The sequence below is a fragment of the Podarcis cretensis genome (genome assembly GCF_951804945.1).
Source record: "Podarcis cretensis genome assembly, chromosome: 13".
Taxonomy (NCBI): domain Eukaryota; kingdom Metazoa; phylum Chordata; class Lepidosauria; order Squamata; family Lacertidae; genus Podarcis; species Podarcis cretensis.
Window position 1 is genome coordinate 55,410,079 of NC_137182.1, and position 16,605 is coordinate 55,426,683.

At 47.0% G+C, this 16,605-nt stretch overlaps 1 protein-coding gene and 1 long non-coding RNA gene across 2 annotated transcripts in view; one reads left to right on the forward strand and one right to left on the reverse strand.

The window, feature by feature from the left end:
* LOC307202381 overlaps positions 1 to 16,605 on the reverse strand; it is a 50,645-nt gene that overhangs the window by 5,277 nt on the left and 28,763 nt on the right. The window lies entirely within an intron of this gene.
* On the forward strand, positions 1,037 to 6,018 carry UFSP1 (UFM1 specific peptidase 1). Its single transcript, XM_079952175.1, has 2 exons — positions 1,037 to 1,204; positions 4,719 to 6,018. Exon 2 carries the CDS (start codon positions 4,746 to 4,748, stop codon positions 5,409 to 5,411), a length of 666 nt encoding a protein of 221 aa, XP_079808301.1. The 5' UTR covers positions 1,037 to 1,204; positions 4,719 to 4,745; the 3' UTR covers positions 5,412 to 6,018.

Genomic DNA, 16,605 nt, shown 5'->3' on the forward strand with positions numbered 1-16,605 from the left:
TCTAGGGTGATGTGCAGAAACAAAACTTTCCTTCAGCATGGAGAAAGAGGGGACAGAGAAACATTTTCCACCCTCTGCTCCTTTTCACTACTTTTTTTCACTTCCATGCCAACCTGCATTATAAAAATAACATAGATCAACCCTGACCCCATCCCTTCTCAAAGAGTATTTCAGGATTCCTATTATCACAGTCGTAGAGTTTGGAAGGGACCCCCGGCGGTCATCTAGTCCAACCCCCGATAGTTTTTTCCCCCAAAACGCAATATATTATACAAACAGGATAGAGAATCTTATATTTAACGTGTAATCAAATGACTTTATTAATTAGATCTACGCTGCATTTTCCCCCTTAATTTATTTGAGATGGACTTATCTTTATAATACAAGGATAAGGGATTTGCAGGGCAGAATTATTATTTTTTAAGTCGTGTTTTCCACATGAAATAAATCAGAGAGTTGAATTAGAGATATGAGGACTTCTCTCTTAGTTGGCACCTTTTCTGTTTTTGTTGTTGTTTGGATATAATGTCTCGGATATAATAAAATCTTGGGTTCCTCCGTTGCTTCTCTAAAGAGAACGAGGAAGCCAATGGGTTCCCGCCATTTGGCACTTGAATGGCGCCTCTACCCTTTTCCTATCTCGTGGGTGCAACGCACAGAGGGCGTTTCATCATAGAGATGCCAACGCCTAGAGCGGCACCCACCCACCCACCCACGCAGAGCAACCGGACCAATGGCAGCTTACCGCTTACCTCCCCAATGGCCAATTACGTGTTGGCTTCGGAATTTTAAGCTCTTCTATAGGTATTAAAATTTAAATATCATCTCCACCGCCCCCTTTCCTTTGGGGGAGCTAGCCGGAAGTTTATCCTTACCTCACTTCCGGATGCCCGCCATATTACTGCGGAAGAGCGGCCGGAATGTCCCCCCCCCTTAACCTTACCTAAGATGGCCGCCACGCCTTCGAAGTTGGGCAGCAGATTTCCGGAAGCGGATGTTCCGTTGCGTCGTCACCCTTTGCCCGCTTCCCGGCCTTCATCATAGAGTGCATCAATTCCCCTTCTGTTGGGCTTTATATCATAAATACTGGAAAGAGGGAGGGGCCGCTCTAGGAGTCGGATAGAAAGGATTTGCGGCCTCCGTCTCTATGGTAATGGAGGACTAGACCTGTCTAGAGACCAAGGAAAGCTGGATTTTCTGGAGGGTGAGTCTAATAATAATAATAATAATAATTTTTATTTATACCCCGCCCTCCCCAGCCAAGACCGGGCTCAGGGCGGCTAACACCCGATATAAAAACAAGTTGATTGAAATACAACTTAAATACAATATTAAAATATTAATATACAGCCTCATTTCAAGGGAAACTCAAATCAAAAACTTTTTTGGGGGATGAAAACGTCAAGTCTTTATTATATAATAATATGCTGCAGCCTCTACCTGGGGAGAGGGATCCTCTGGAGGTGACATTTGGTCGAGGGACAGAATTTCCCTTCAAAAAAACCAGCTATGGACATCACCATCATCATCATTTTTAATTTGTATACCGCCTTTCTATCTTACAATACTCAAGGCGGTTTACAAGCCGAAGAAACCAAAAATGTACATCTTGGAACAATCCAATGCAATGCAAAAATGTGATAATAAAACATAACTTTAAAATAGGCAACCTCCCTCCATCAAAAAAGTAACATTCAACAGTCGTTAGAATGGTGTAAAATAATAATATCAACATATAAAAGATAAACAGAAACCCACTCAACAGTTACAATAATATCTAAACTATGATCAGTAAGTGAGAAGTGAGAACGCCAGGAAGTGAGAGCTGGACCATAAAGAAGGCTGATCGCTGAAGAATTGATGCTTTTGAATTCTGGTGCTGGAGGAGACTCTTGAGAGTCCCATGGACTGCAAGAAGATCCAACCTCTCCATTCTGAAGGAAATCAGCCCTGAGTGCTCCCTGGAAGGACAGATCCTGAAGCTGAGGCTCCAAGACTTTGGCCACCTCATGAGAAGAGAAGACTCCCTGGAGAAGACCCTGATGTTGGGAAAGATGGAGGGCACAAGGAGAAGGGGCGACAGTGGACGAGATGGTTGGATAGTGTTTTCGAGGTTACCAGCATGAGTCTGACCAAGCTGCGGGGGGCAGTGGAGGACAGGAGTGCCTGGCATTCTCTGGTCCATGGGGTCACGAAGAGTCGGACACGACTAAACGACTAAACAACAACAACAACAACATGATCAGTAAAACAATACAATACACATTGAGAAGCCGAGATTGGGGCAAGGCAGGTGGAAGGAGGCCTTGCCCATAAACCATTTCAGAGTTGGAACGGGATCCCTGGGGGTCATCTATCCCAACCCCCTGCAATGCAGGAGGAAATGTGCAGTGCTGGAATCAAAATTGCAGAGCTGGAAGGTTTCCCCTCCACAAGGGCCATCTAATCCACGCCCTTCCTGTAATGCAGGGACCCGGCGGCTTTCCTTTGAGCTCTGCTCCAAGTTCCACTCCTCCTGTCCCCAGTTCTCTGTTGTTGTAAACAAAATCTGCATTTCTTCCCTTACGCGGTACCCAAAATCCCGTATAGAGTCCTTAAGTGGGTTCCCTGTTGGTAGGAGAAACTACAGTGGTGCCCCGCAAGACGAATGCCTCGCAAGACGGAAAACCCGCTAGACGAAAGGGTTTTCCGTTTTGGAGGTGCTTCGCAAAACAAATTTCCTATGGGCTTGCTTCGCAAGATGAAAATGTCTGCGAGTTCCTGCGGGGTTTTTTTCCTCCCCCCCCCCTTTTTCTAAGCCGCTAAGCCGCTTATCAGCTGATCCGCTAAGCCACTTAACAGCTGATCCGCTAAGCCGCTTTTCAGCTGATCCGCTAAGCCGCTAATAGCGCTAAGCCGCTAATGGGCTTGCTTCGCAAGACGAAAAAACCGCAAGACGAAGAGACTCGCGGAACAGATTCTTTTCGTCTTGCGAGGCACCACTGTAACAGAGGCCAACCAGAGAAGATTGAGAAGCAAAGCAGCTTGTAAGCCTGATCTTTATTAAAGCTGTTGCAACAGGGTGCTCCCCTCACACGCAGGAAAGGAGGAGGACCCCGAACCAAGGTGTGCCTGCCCTTATATAGACATTTTTAATTCCCTGCCCTGGAGCTCAAGACCACCCCTCCATACATCCTACATACATCACAGAAGGGGTGTAACCCAAGACCACCCCCCAGATACATCATACCTACATCACAGAAAAAGCGGTCTACAACAGAAATTTGAATGTTGGTGTTTTTCCTGTCTACCAGATTATCTGATAATGCCTTATCTGATTGCCTGTCCTGGTAGTCTGTCCATTCCTTTGAAATGGTGATTACCCAATTCCTGTAACAAGGAAGGAAGCCAGTGTGGTGTAGTGGTTAAGAGCGGTAGTCTCGTAATCTGGGGAACCGGGTTCGCTTCCCCGCTCCTCCACATGCAGCTGCTGGGTGACCTTGGGCCAGTCACACTTCTCTGAAGTCTCTCAGCCCCACTCACCTCACAGAGTGTTTGTTGTGGGGGAGGAAGGGAAGGGAGATTGTTAGCCGCTTTGAGACTCCTTCGGCTAGTGATAAAGCAGGATATCAAATCCAAACTCTCTCTCTCTCTCTCTCTCTCTCTCTCACCTCCTCCCTCCTTGCAGAGAAACATTTGGTCAGCTTGGGAGTCAAAATGGTTTCAGGACTATCTTCCTGTGCTGTTTCATACATGTGGTTTATATATTTATGTACAGTGGTGCCTCGCAAGACGAAATTGATCCGTTCCGCGAGTCTCTTAGTCTTGCGGTTTTTTCGTCTTGCGGCTATTAGTGGCTTAGCGGCTTTAAGAAAAAGGAAACAAACTCACAAGAACTCGCAAGCCCATAGGGAAATTCGTCTTGCAGAATGACTCAAAAAACGGAAAACTCTTTCGTCTTGTGCGTTTTTTGTCTTGCGAGGCATTCGTCTTGCGAGGTACCACTGTATGTGTTTGCTTGGTACATTTATTATATATCAAAGACCTTAAAATTCTTATAGCACTGTCACTGAGCAGCAGCATTGCTATTGAAGCCCAAAGGACAGCAGCAGAAGCACACACACACACACACACACACCGCTTCTGCATGAGGGAGATGCCAGCAGGCTGCCCCCCCCCCCGAACTTTGCAGAAGTATGGAGAGCCTTTGCAGGAGGGGACCCCAAGGAAGAGAGAGCCCCCAAAACAGACCAGTCAGGGCTGAGGGTGCTTGGTGACCATTCGTCGCTGGCTGGTGGTGGAGGAATGCCAAGGTGCCATTCAGGTTCCAAGAACCCTGGTCAGACAATGAATAGATTTCCGCTTGACCTTACGCCAAGGAGCTGGTTAGCTCTTTTCCAATATTATTGAGTTTGAGCACAAACACATTTGAACACAAACATATTATTATTGCTTTGCTCATGGAAACAGTCCTTTATTTATTTTATTAGACTGATAGCCCACCTTTTCCCCCAAGGTGCCTCCTCATTGAATTCCCACAACAACCTTGTGAGGTAGGCCGGGAGAATGATGGAATCATAGAACTGGAAGAGACCCTGAGGTTCATTTAGCGCAACCCCCTACAATGCAGGAATACGCGTAGCTGGCCCTTACGGGGATCAAACCTGCAGCACTGCACTCTGACCAACCAAAAATAATTATAATGAATAATGACCCCTTCTCTCTTTGTTCCCCCGCAGGCCCGCCTCTCCTCTCTCCTGCAGAGGATGCCCTTACTCTCTGACGTCCACCTGGGGCTGCCTCTCCCGGACCCTCCTCCTCACCGCCTGGCCCTCGTCTCCGGCTCCTACCGCTACTACCACTACGGCTGTGACGGTGTGGACGACCGAGGCTGGGGCTGCGGGTACCGCACCCTCCAGACCGTGTGTTCTTGGCTGCCGCCAGGTGTCGGAAAAACCCTTCCCCGCCCGGTCCCTTCCCTGCAGGAGATCCAAAACGCTCTGGTGGAGATAGGAGACAAGCCCGCCTCCTTCGCCGGCTCCCGGGACTGGATTGGCACCGTAGAAGCGGCCTTGTGTCTGGACCACTTTTACAGCGTGCCGGGCAAGCTGGTCCACATTCCCCACGGGCGGGAGCTGGAGAGAGAGCTGGAGGCTCTGCATGACCATTTCCAGGGAGGAGGCGGGCCCGTTATGATGGGGGGTGACAGGGACAATTCTTCCAAGGGGCTGCTCGGGGTCTGCTCCGGCCCGGAAGGGCGCCACCACCTCCTGGTCCTTGACCCTCACTACTACGGTCAGGCAGGGTCTCTGACGAGGGAGGAGCTGCAGGCAAAGCGATGGGTCCATTGGAGGGAGCTTGACCTCTTTGAAGCGGGCTCCTTCTACAACCTCTGCTTCCCCCAGTTCAGGGCAAAAGGATGTCCTGTATGATTTGAGAAAGGAGGTGCCGTTCTCAAAACTGAGAGCTGCAGGGGTGTCTCGTGTCAGGAGCGTCAGCAATGTCTAGGCAACACGATGAACATGTGTTGTTGTTTAGTCGTGTCCGCCTCTTCATGACCCCCTGGACCAGAGCACGCCAGGCTCTCCTGTCTTCCACTGCCTCTCGCAGTTTGGTCAAACTCATGCTGGTAGCTTCGAGAACACTGTCCTACCATCTCGTCCCCTTCTCCTTGCGCCCTCCATCTTTCCCAACATCAGGGTCTTTTCCAGGGAGTCTTCTCTTCTCATGAAATCTTTAGCCTCAGAGTCTCTGAAAATCTTTAAATGAAGCGAGGTACCAGACTTTGTGACAGACAAGCTGTGAAGCTTTGTGTATTCAGCAAATATGATGTGTAACACTAAACAGTGATTCCGAATAAAGACCACTGTTTCGTAAAATTCTTGTCAGCGTGGTGGGAGGATATAGAATTGCTTCATAAACCCATCTTCTTTTGAATGGATGTATGTAAATGAAAATGTCAAATGCTGTGGAACAGTGCTGATGTAATAATGTCGTCACTACACCACGCTGACGAAGATTAAAGATTTCATTTTGGACAGAGGTTCTATGGCTGGGTCAGGATGGCATGGGGGTGAGGGACCAACTCCCTTCTCTTGCGGGGGCTCAATTAGTGCCGTTGCCTTCCGTTAAGAGTTTGGGTGTAATCCTTGACGCCTCCCTTTCCATGGAGGCGCAAGTTACAGCAACAGCCAAGGCGACATTTTTCCACCTTCACCGCATCAAGCAGTTGGTCCCTTACCTTTCCCGCCCCGACTTGGCCACAGTGCTCCATGCGACGGTCATCTCCAGGCTTGACTACTGTAATTCGCTCTACGCGGGGCTGCCCTTGAAGCTGACCCAGAAACTCCGGCGGGTGCAGAATGCTGCAGCGAGGCTCCTCACGGGGCCCCTGCCATGGGAGCATATTCACCCAGTGCTTTTCAAGCTGCACTGGCTCCCGGTAGAGTACAGGGTCAGATTTAAAGTGCTGCTTTTGACCTTTAAAGCCCTTCACGGCCTATGACCCTTGTACCTACGGGACCACCTCTCCCAGTATGCCCTGCGGAGGACCTTAAGGTCCATAAATAGCAACACCCTAGAGGTCCCGGGCCCTAAGGAAGTCAGATCAGCCTCAACCAGGGCCAGGGCCTTTTCAACAGTGGCTCCCACCTGGTGGAACGCTCTGCCTCATGAGACCAGGGCCCTGCAGGATCTGATTTCTTTCTGCAGGGCCTGTAAGACAGAGTTGTTCCGCCTGGCCTTTGGCTTGGAGCCAATTTGATTCCCTCCCTCTCTTTCTTTTTTCTTTTCCTTCTCCTCCTGCGATGAGGCTACATTTTAATATTTTAATGTTTCAATATTTTAATTGTTGTATTTTAATTTTGTTTTTAAGTTGTAATCATTCAACTTGTTTTTATTATTGCTTGTAAGCTGCTCTGAGCCCGGCCTTGGCTGGGGAGGGCGGGGTATAAATAAAAATTATTATTATTATTATTATTATGGTTTGAAGGAATTCTATAAAAGATTGTTTCTTGCATATGTACATGGTCGCCGTGTTCCCTAGACATTGCTGACGTTCTCTTTGCAACACAGGGGTGTGTTTGGTTAATTACTCGTGTCAGGAGCTGGCTGGGAGCCATTTGCTCATAGTACCTTGGGAGAGAGCCGAAAGTGTGTCACACACCTGGCACTGACCGGTTATCGTAAGTGTGGAAGACGGGAGGGCGCAGTGGAACCACGAATCCGTGGGGAGTGGCTGCAGTGCCCACGTCCAATCCCCGACAAGATTTAAGTCTCAAGGACTGGACTTTGATGGAAAATCAAGCTCTCGGTGGCTACAGTGGTACCTCAGGTTAAGTACTTAATTCGTTCTTAACCTGAAACTGTTCTTAACCTGAAGCACCACTTTAGCTAATGGGGCCTCCTGCTGCTGCCGCGCCGCCGGAGCACTATTTCTGTTCTCATCCTGAAGCAAAGTTCTTAACCTGAAGCTCTATTTCTGGGTTAGCGGAGTCTGTAACCTGAAGCGTATGTGTCAGAGCTGCCTCTAGGTCCCAGCTCACAGAGGACCAATGCTAGGCTGTAGTTATGTACAAAAGTCTTTATTGAGGTTCAGTTTCCATTTCAAAGCCGTAGCGCGCAGCTCTACGTCTTAAAGCCTAGACCGGCGAAGTACCGTCTGAGTCTCCTCCCCTATGACACCAGTTGTAAGATCCTAGCCCTGCTCCACCTTTTACGCTGCTCTCTCCTCCTCTGGGTCCTCCTGCCCGCTGAGATCAGGGGCAGCGCCTGGTTGAGATCAGGGGCAGTGCCTGGCAAAGGGAGAGGAGGAAGGGTGGCACGCTGGCAAACCTGCCCAGGGCAGAGAGGGCGGACAGGTGAGAAGGAAGACCAGATCCAACTGAGTCTCACTTACATGATGTGCCCATTTGATCTCTCCTGTTCCCACATTTCCTTGAGCTCTATTTGTCCCGTAAATCTCAATAAATATTTACCGTATTTTTCGCTCCATAAGACACACTTTTTTCTTCCTAAAAAGTAAGGGGAAATGTCTGTGCGTCTTACGGAGTGAATGTGTGGTCCCTGGAGCCGAATTGCCCAGGGCCAAAAAGCAGATCAAGCTTCTTTTTTTTTAAAGAGCGAAGTGGGTGTTGAAAGGAAGCAGCTGATCATTTGTGGGGAGAGAGATAAGGGAGGCTAGAGATAAAGGAGGCTGTCTGGAAGGGGGGAGGTAAAGACAGCAAACTTGCAAAGGAGGAAAACAGGAGGACTAAAGCGATAAGGAGAGAAATTAGAAGAAAAGGAGGAGCAAAAAACTGCTCCAGCTAAGGAAAAGACACTAAGGCAAACAAGAGGGAAGGGAGTGTTGAAAGGAAACAGCTTATCGGTGGGATCGGGAGAGAAATAAGGGACTTGCAGGCTGTCTGGGAGGGGGGAGGTAAAAGCCCATGGATCCTCAGGATTTTTGCATTGGGTCACCCAAAATTCACCATCAGATCACATGGCATGTCCATGGCTACAGCCTGCACCAAATAAATCACCCATCCACTGTTTCTTGGGGCTGCAATGGTGCAAAAACGTGGTTACAAAGCACGGATCCACATGGATCTTCAGGATTTTTGCATTGGGTCACCCCAAATTCACCATCAGATCACATGTCTGTGGCCACAGCATGAACCACAAAAATAATGCATCCACTGTTTCCTTCAGAATATTTTTTTTCTTGTTTTCATCCTCTGAAAACTAGGTGCATCTTATGGAGCGAAAAATAAAGTAAGCAGGGGTGTGCTAACATACCCCATGAGCTGCCAAGGTGGGATGACTGGCTTCACAGAATCACTGTTTGGCCTCTGTTATTTTCTCCTACCAATAGGGAACCCACTTAAGGACTCTAAAAGGGCTCTTGGGTACCCCTTAAGGGAAAAAGGAACGGTTCCCCCCCCCCTTATAACAATGCTTTTAGGGTGGTCTTTGGTTAAGAGGTTGGGCAATGTCCAAAAGTAATTAAAGGGACTTGCACACTTTTTGTTGCCTCCTTGCGAGGAGGGGAGGGGACTCTATTGCAACAGAAAAAAAAATTTTCCCCAGCACTACCACTTCTGTAGGGACGCAGGTGGCGCTGTGGGTTAAAGCCTCAGCGCCTAGGACTTGCCGATCGAAAGGTCGGCGGTTCGAATCCCTGCGGCGGGGTGCGCTCCCGCTGCTCGGTCCCAGCGCCTGCCAACCTAGCAGTTCGAAAGCACCTCCGGGTGCAAGTAGATAAATAGGGACCGCTTACCAGCGGGAAGGTAAACGGCGTTTCCGTGTGCGGCTCTGGCTTGCCAGAGCAGCGATGTCACGCTGGCCACGTGACCCGGAAGTGTCTCCGGACAGCGCTGGCCCCTGGCCTCTTAAGTGAGATGGGCGCACAACCCCAGAGTCTGTCAAGACTGGCCCCTACGGGCAGGGGTACCTTTACCTTTACCTTTTACCACTTCTGTAGGGCTCGATACGCCACCCACGCTTGCACAAGCCAGACCACAGCTTCCTTTGGAGGGGAAGTGAAATATACTCAGAGTGATTTCATGCTCTTTATTGCAGCTTGTAAAACAGTGATTGAATTGCCCCCCGAAACTCAGGCTTTTATATACATTATTTACACAATGGGTCCCGTCTGATTGGCTGATTCTGCTTCCCTCCTGGAGCCTAATTGGGCTACTCCTGCAAGCCAATCAGTTGTTGTATTCTAGGATCCTACTTGCCTATTGATCTAGGATCCAAGCTTCGTACATAACAGGAAGGGACATCAAGCTTCTGTAATAAACGCAAATCTGCCCTTCTTCTCTTATGGGGAACACAAGAGCCCTTATAGAGTCCTTTGCAGGTTCTCCATCGGTCGGAGAAAAGAACAGAGGCCAAGCAGAGAATATTGAAAAGCAAAGCAGCTTGTAAACCTGACCTTTATTGAACTGTTGCAACAGGGTGCTCCCCTCACACACAGGAAAGGAGGAGGACCCCGAACCAAGGTGTGCCCCCCCTTATATAGACATTTTAAATTGCCCACCCTGGAGTTCAAGACCACCCCCAGAAACATCATACACACATCACAGAAGAGGTGGTCTACAACAGAAATCTGAGCGTGTTGTTCACCTCCTTTCTGGCAGGTTACCTGTTAATGCTCACTTGATTGGATACCCTGGGGAGCCTGGCCAGTCTTTTGTAATGACAAATACTTAGTTCCTGAGCCAGGTCACAGGCTCACACCCTATTCATACACAGACAGACATACCCTTCAGACAGGATTTGTGAAGGAAAAGACAATGGGGAGGCTTTTCCATTTCGTTCAACCTTGCAGAGAAAACATCTGGTCAGTTTGAGAGTCAAAATGGTTCCAGGGCTGTTTCCCTGTGCTGCTTCAGACATGTGGTTTATATATTAATGTACATGTTTGCGCGGTACATTTATGAACATTTATTATACATATAAGACCTTAATTTTTGTTATTTCACTTCTGACAGAGGCATTTTGCTGTGAGGCCGGCCAGGATATGATAAATGAACTGTAATAGCAGAGGACAGGGCAAGATTGCAACATCAAGATTGCTGCCAGAATTATCATCTGCCAGAATAGGCGGGTGCGAGGAGATATAAGGGACTGGGGTGGGTGTATTGTGTACGCCCAACACAGATGTTAAATGCTGTTTAAACGTGTGGCACATTTATTTATTTTCAACCCTTTATTGAAATTCATAGATACCATACAGTATCTTAAATCCACACACACAAAGAAAAGAAAATAACCTTACATAAATTTACAGTTAAATATTAAATTACTCTTTCCACATATTTTCTAACTAAACTAAGATAAAGTAAAATAAAGTAGACTTTCCATCATTTCCCAATGTAATTAACGTTTGTAGTATTGAATGTACTTATAATTATAACCTTACTCTTAATATGTTTTCTAATACTTTCTTACAGCATTATACCATTTCCCTTTATTTCTTAATATTTACCCGTATTTTTTGCTCTATAACACACACCAGACCATAACACGCACATAGTTTTTAGAGGAGGAAAACAAGAAAAAAATATTCTAAACGAAACAGTGGATGTATGATTTTTGTGGTTCATGCTGTGGCCACAGACATGTGATCTGACAGTGAGTTTGGGGTAGCAATGCAAAAATCCTGAGGATCCATGTGGATCCATGCTTTGTAACCACGTTTTTGCACCACTGCGGCCCCAGGCAACAGTGGGTGCGTGATTTTCTTTGGTGCAAGATGTAGCCATGGACATCATGCTATGTGATCTGATGGAGAATTTGGGGTGACCCAGTGCAAAAATCCTGAGGATCCATGTGGATCCGTGCTTTGTAACCACGTTTTAAGTGGGGAGGAAAGGAAAAGCGCTCAAGGGACAAGGAGCAGGCATGGGGTGTGTGGAGAAGGGTGCTGCTAATAATGCAGGAGAGGGGTTTAAGGGGACAAGGAACACGTGTGGGGTGGGTGGAGAAGGATGCTGCTAATAATGCAGAAGAGGGGTATAAGAGGAGAAGCAAGCAGGCTCTGCTTCTCTCCCTCCTCCCCGGCTCGCTGAAAAACTTTGCTGCTATTTAGCCAGCTGAGTGGGGAGGAGAGAGAGACAGAGAGCCTGCTTGCTTTAAAGGAGCCAACCGGACAGGAGCCGCTTACACTAGTGTAAGCTGCTCCTCTCCTCTCCCGCTTTGCTCCTTTAAAGCCAGCAGGCTCTCTGTCCCTCTCTCCTCCCCACTCAGCAGCTCTTCTCCCGCTTTGCTGTTTCAAAGCGAGCCACGGAGGAGGGAAGGAAGGGGAACCATGGATCCTCTGCTCACGACTGCAGCAGATCCCCCTGCCATCCCTGCCATCCGTAGGCATTCGCTCCATAACACGCACAGACATTTCCCCTTACTTTCCAGGAGGAAAAAAGTGAGTGTTATGGTGCAAAAAATACGGTGCTTTACACAAGCGTCAATTTGAACGCTGCCATAGATGTTATATCACTGCGACGTTTTTGTAAATATCTCTTGAACATATCCCTTTTTTTTAAAAAAAGTTTTTATTAGGAATTTAAACAAAACATATCTGAAAACGTATCATCCTTAATTCCCTCAGTTCCAATCTCTGGTTTCTCTATGAATGCTGTTCTCTGCATATTACAGAATTGTACAAATCCTTAGATTATCTAACTTTTATTGTCAATAAAAGATTTGTGAGTGTTTATTCAAAACTTGCCAAGGAGTCCAATTCACTTTATTGCGTCTTTAAATACTTCGTAGAAGGTTCCCATTCATCTCTGAAATCACAGTTGTCCTTGTCTCGTAGAACATATCCCATTTTTGAATGGTTTTTGAATAGTTTATTCGTTAACAGAGTCATTTCTGCGTAATATAATAATTTGTTCTGCCGTTCCCTTAATGTTGGTACTTCCCCCCCTTTCCAATTTGATGCAATTAGTAATTGGAATAAACGTGTGGCACATTTAACTGATGGATACTAAAAAGGGAAGAATGGGGGGGGCATAGCAGCAGTGGTGTCAAAACTATTTTCAAAGTAAACCAAGAAATCTTAAATAAAAATATATTTTTTTAAATTGCCAGATTTGATGAAGAATTAAGTCCTCCTTACTCTGTTGTTGCAGGAAACTAATGTCTGCACCCTGCTTCCAGTTCAAGGAAATCAAATTTCACTGGTTCATTTTCCTGGGAGGACCATGTTTCTGCGACTGTAATATTGTTTTCACACTTCTTAATTCTGAATCTTCGGGGACGTGGAAGGCGCTGTGGGTTAAACCACAGAGCCTAGGGCTTGCCGATCAGAAGGTCGGCGGTTCGAATCCCCGCGATTTGGGTGAGCTCCCGTTGCTCGGTCCCTGCTCCTGCCAACCTAGCAGTTCGGAAGCATGTCAAAGTGCAAGTAGATAAATAGGTACCGCTCCGGCGGAAAGGTAAACGGCGTTTCCATGCACTGCTCTGGTTCGCCAGAAGCGGCTTAGTCCTGCTGGCCACATGGCCCGGAAGCTGTACGCCGGCTCCCTCGGCCAATAAAGCGAGATGAGCGCCGCAACCCCAGAGTCGGCCACGACTGGACCTAATGGTCAGGGGTCCCTTTACCTTTACCTAATTCTGAATCTTAAATAGCTGCCCTGGGACCTTCCTGGGCTTGGGGAAGGAGGTATGAGGCTCGGGCAGAATCCTAGAGCCTTGCTTCCTTGTGTTAACGGAAAAATCCGAGGGCTCCTTTGGACAAAAACAAAGACACCAACCAGGATAACTTGGAGCAAAACAGCAGCATGTAGGCTTGGCCTTTATTGAATACTGTCGCGACAGGACTCCCACCCGCAACAAGATGAAGCAAAATGGAAGCCCAGAACAAAAGAAGACCCCAACTTTTATTAGTTACTAATCCCCCAAACTACACCCCATCACAACTACATCACAAAAAGGAGGGGTTGAGGGAGGGGTTGTGGTGGTAACCTGAGTGTCCTGTCACCTGGCTGGTTCCCCCTTTCCCCCTCCCCATGAGTACTTTCCAGGTGACAGAGGGGAGTTTGCAGTTTCCTGCCGCCAGAGGGAATATCTGATCATTGTCCTTTGTTCCAGTCCGTGCTGAATCCATTCCCATATGCAAGTTCTTTGTGATCTTGATGGTCTTCTGTCTGGGACCATCAGGGTTGGCATAGCAACTGGGCAGGGCTCCTGTGGATGTGCTGGGATGCTCAAGGGATTATGGCTGCCCTGTATCAAACCTTCCCCATTTTGTAGTCCTTCCTTCATGGAGTAAAATAAAAGTAGAACAGTACAGATCTGATGTATGGTTCATTTTCTATGAATTTATAATAGAAGCGTAGCGTATGTAGTGTGTGTGTGTGTGTGTGTGTGTGTGTGTGTGTGAAGATTGTACAAACTGAGACTTCCAGGTTAGCGCCATCAGCTAATGGCGGATTCCCTCTGATCTGGAGGGACCAGCTCCGTGGAAATCGGGTCTATACCGCTACGGCGAAGCGGGGACCCTACAGAAACCACAGGCGGGTGAAGCCTGTGATCATGGGACTCAGCGGGCACCCTTTGCGCCCCCCCAACTGGCAAGGAAACCCGTTTACGGGTTTCGGAGCGGAGCGGGGCGAGTGGCGCAGTGCTGTGAGTCAACTGCTTCTTTCACGGAGCAAAGCCACATAGCCGTTGCTGGAGAGCGCTGACTTTTTTCCTGGGACAATTCGACTATAAAAAGCAACTACTCGTGAGTAGGGGAAATTGGAATTATTTAAAAAGAAGGGGGAAAAAACGTAATTGGATACCAAAGCGGGGAGGTGTAAACAGGAAGTCCTCCTTCCGCTTTTGTAAATAGATCAAAGCAAAGAGACTTTAAGCTAAAGCTTTGGATTTTCGCCTGGAAAGGACTAATTTCTAACTCGAAAAAATTCTGAACCTCCTTCCTAGGAAGCAGGGAAGGAAGGAGGACGTTTTTGGACTGTGTCAGAAATACTGCAAAATTAAGGAATGTTAGAAAGATGTTGGGTATAAAACAACTATGTGGTTTTAGCAGAAAAGATATAAAGGATTAAGTAAAAATGAATCGGTGAAATAGAGAATGTAAAATTATAGTATATTAAGATAAACTATTAGGATAAAAACAAAGTTGGAAGGATTTGCTGGAATATCTAATTGAATTCGAATACAAAAATGGGAGGTGCAAGGAGGTCAAGGAAATAAGTGAATGTAAGTAAGTGATTTAAAGGTTTGACCTGTTTTTTATTTCTTTTTTCGTTTTTCTGTTTTTGGATGATGTTTTTCTATATGTATGGTTTTTCTTTTTCTTTTTGGACTAGAAATTTTTTTTTTTGTTTTTTGTGTGTTTTTTTCCTATTTTTTTCTCTGTAACCTTTAAAATCTTAATAAAAATATATATATATAAAAAAGAAGTTTGTACAAACTGAATGATTGGGGGGGTTTCCTGCTACACTTGAGCATGTGCAGAGTGCATTCCTTTGGCCGGCTTGGCTGTCCTTCCTCTGCCCATTTCTGGGAACTGGGTCTTTTCCAGAGAAAAAAAGCACCGACAAAGAGTAACAGTTTGCCCAACCCAACAAAGAAGGAGATAACACAAAGCAGCAACTGCCGATTGTATGTTTATTTTTAAAAATACATGCCTAAATAAATATATGCTCTGCTTTAAGGCTGAACAAGAATACACAACTACGAGTATCACATGAAAAGCATTTTTCACCGCATTCTCACTCGGGGCAAAGGAACATTGGAGCATAAAATATTTGGATGCACACGGCTTCACCTACTGGCTAATCTGTAAGGAAATCAATAGCGTTAATTAACAATCGGCTACTTTGCGGCAACTCATAAAACGCCAACGCAAACAGAAGCAGCCAAAGGCAGGTGCGCCAGAAGTGATAAGAACAGGGGAACTTGAAAGGTGAAGCGAGGAAGGTTTTCTGCTCCAGAAATGAGATTTAGATGAGATTCCTGCCTTGAAGGGGGTTGGACTAAATGACTCTCGGGCTCCCATCCGATTCTATGATTCTCTGACACATTCGGGGTATGTGGGGGGATGTGTGCAACCACCTGCTTTGGGAACTGAAGGGGCCAACCATGTTTGGAAGCCTCTGTTGTAAACAAAAATCTGCCCTTTTTTCCCCCTTATGGGGGTATCCAAGAGCCAGTATAGAGTCCTTATGTTGGTTCCCTATTGGTAGGAGAGAATAACAGAGGCCAACCAGAGACTATTGAGAAGCAAAGCAGCTAGTAAGCCTGATCTTTATTGATCTGTTGCAACAGGGTCCTCACTCCCCACATGCAGGAGGGAGGAGGAACCCAGAAAAATGGTGCGCGACTTCCGGGTTAGCGCGAACGGCTAATGGCGGATTCCCTCCGAGCTCCGGAGGGAATCGGCTCTGCTGCAGACGGGTCTCACCGCGACGGCGACGCGGGGACCCTTAGAAACCGCAGGCGCGGAAGCCTGCGGACTTGGTGACTCGGTGGGCACCTTAAGCGCCCCCCCGACCCACGAAGAGCCTTTTTAAAGGCTACGGAGAGGGTACGGAGAGTGGTGTGGTGCTGTGAGTAGACCGCTACTGCAGTGGAGCGAAGCCGCGAGCCATGGCCGGAGAGCGCTGACTTTTTTCCCCTGAAATTTGGACTTGAAACAACCCGTGAGTAGAATGGAATTTGGACTTTAAAATTTTTATCTTTGAATTTGGTACGACCGGGGGATGTGCTAAAGGGAAGTCCACACCCCCTCTACCTACAAAAGATTTAAAGCAAGGATCGGAGAACTAAGGTGGAGAGATCTTTTTTTTTCGGTACGAGTTAAAAGACATTAATTCCATGAATTTGACAGAAGAAGATTTGTGCTGGAGAGTAAGAGTCAAATTTTAGAAGCTTTTGTCTAACCCCCCCCCCCCCGACCCGGGAGTGTCCCTGTGTGTGAGCTGGAGGAAAAGGAACAAGGAGTTTGACAGCTGTCAAAGGAGCTGTCAAACGGGCAGTTAAAGTTAAAAACTTTATTGTTTAACATCTCTCTGGACTAAACTTGCTATATTTGAATTAAAGTGCTTGGGAACAAAGTAGTTACAAATAACAAAGTAACAGACTGTTGGGAAAGGACTATTAAGTAACTAGAATCCCCCTAGGGGA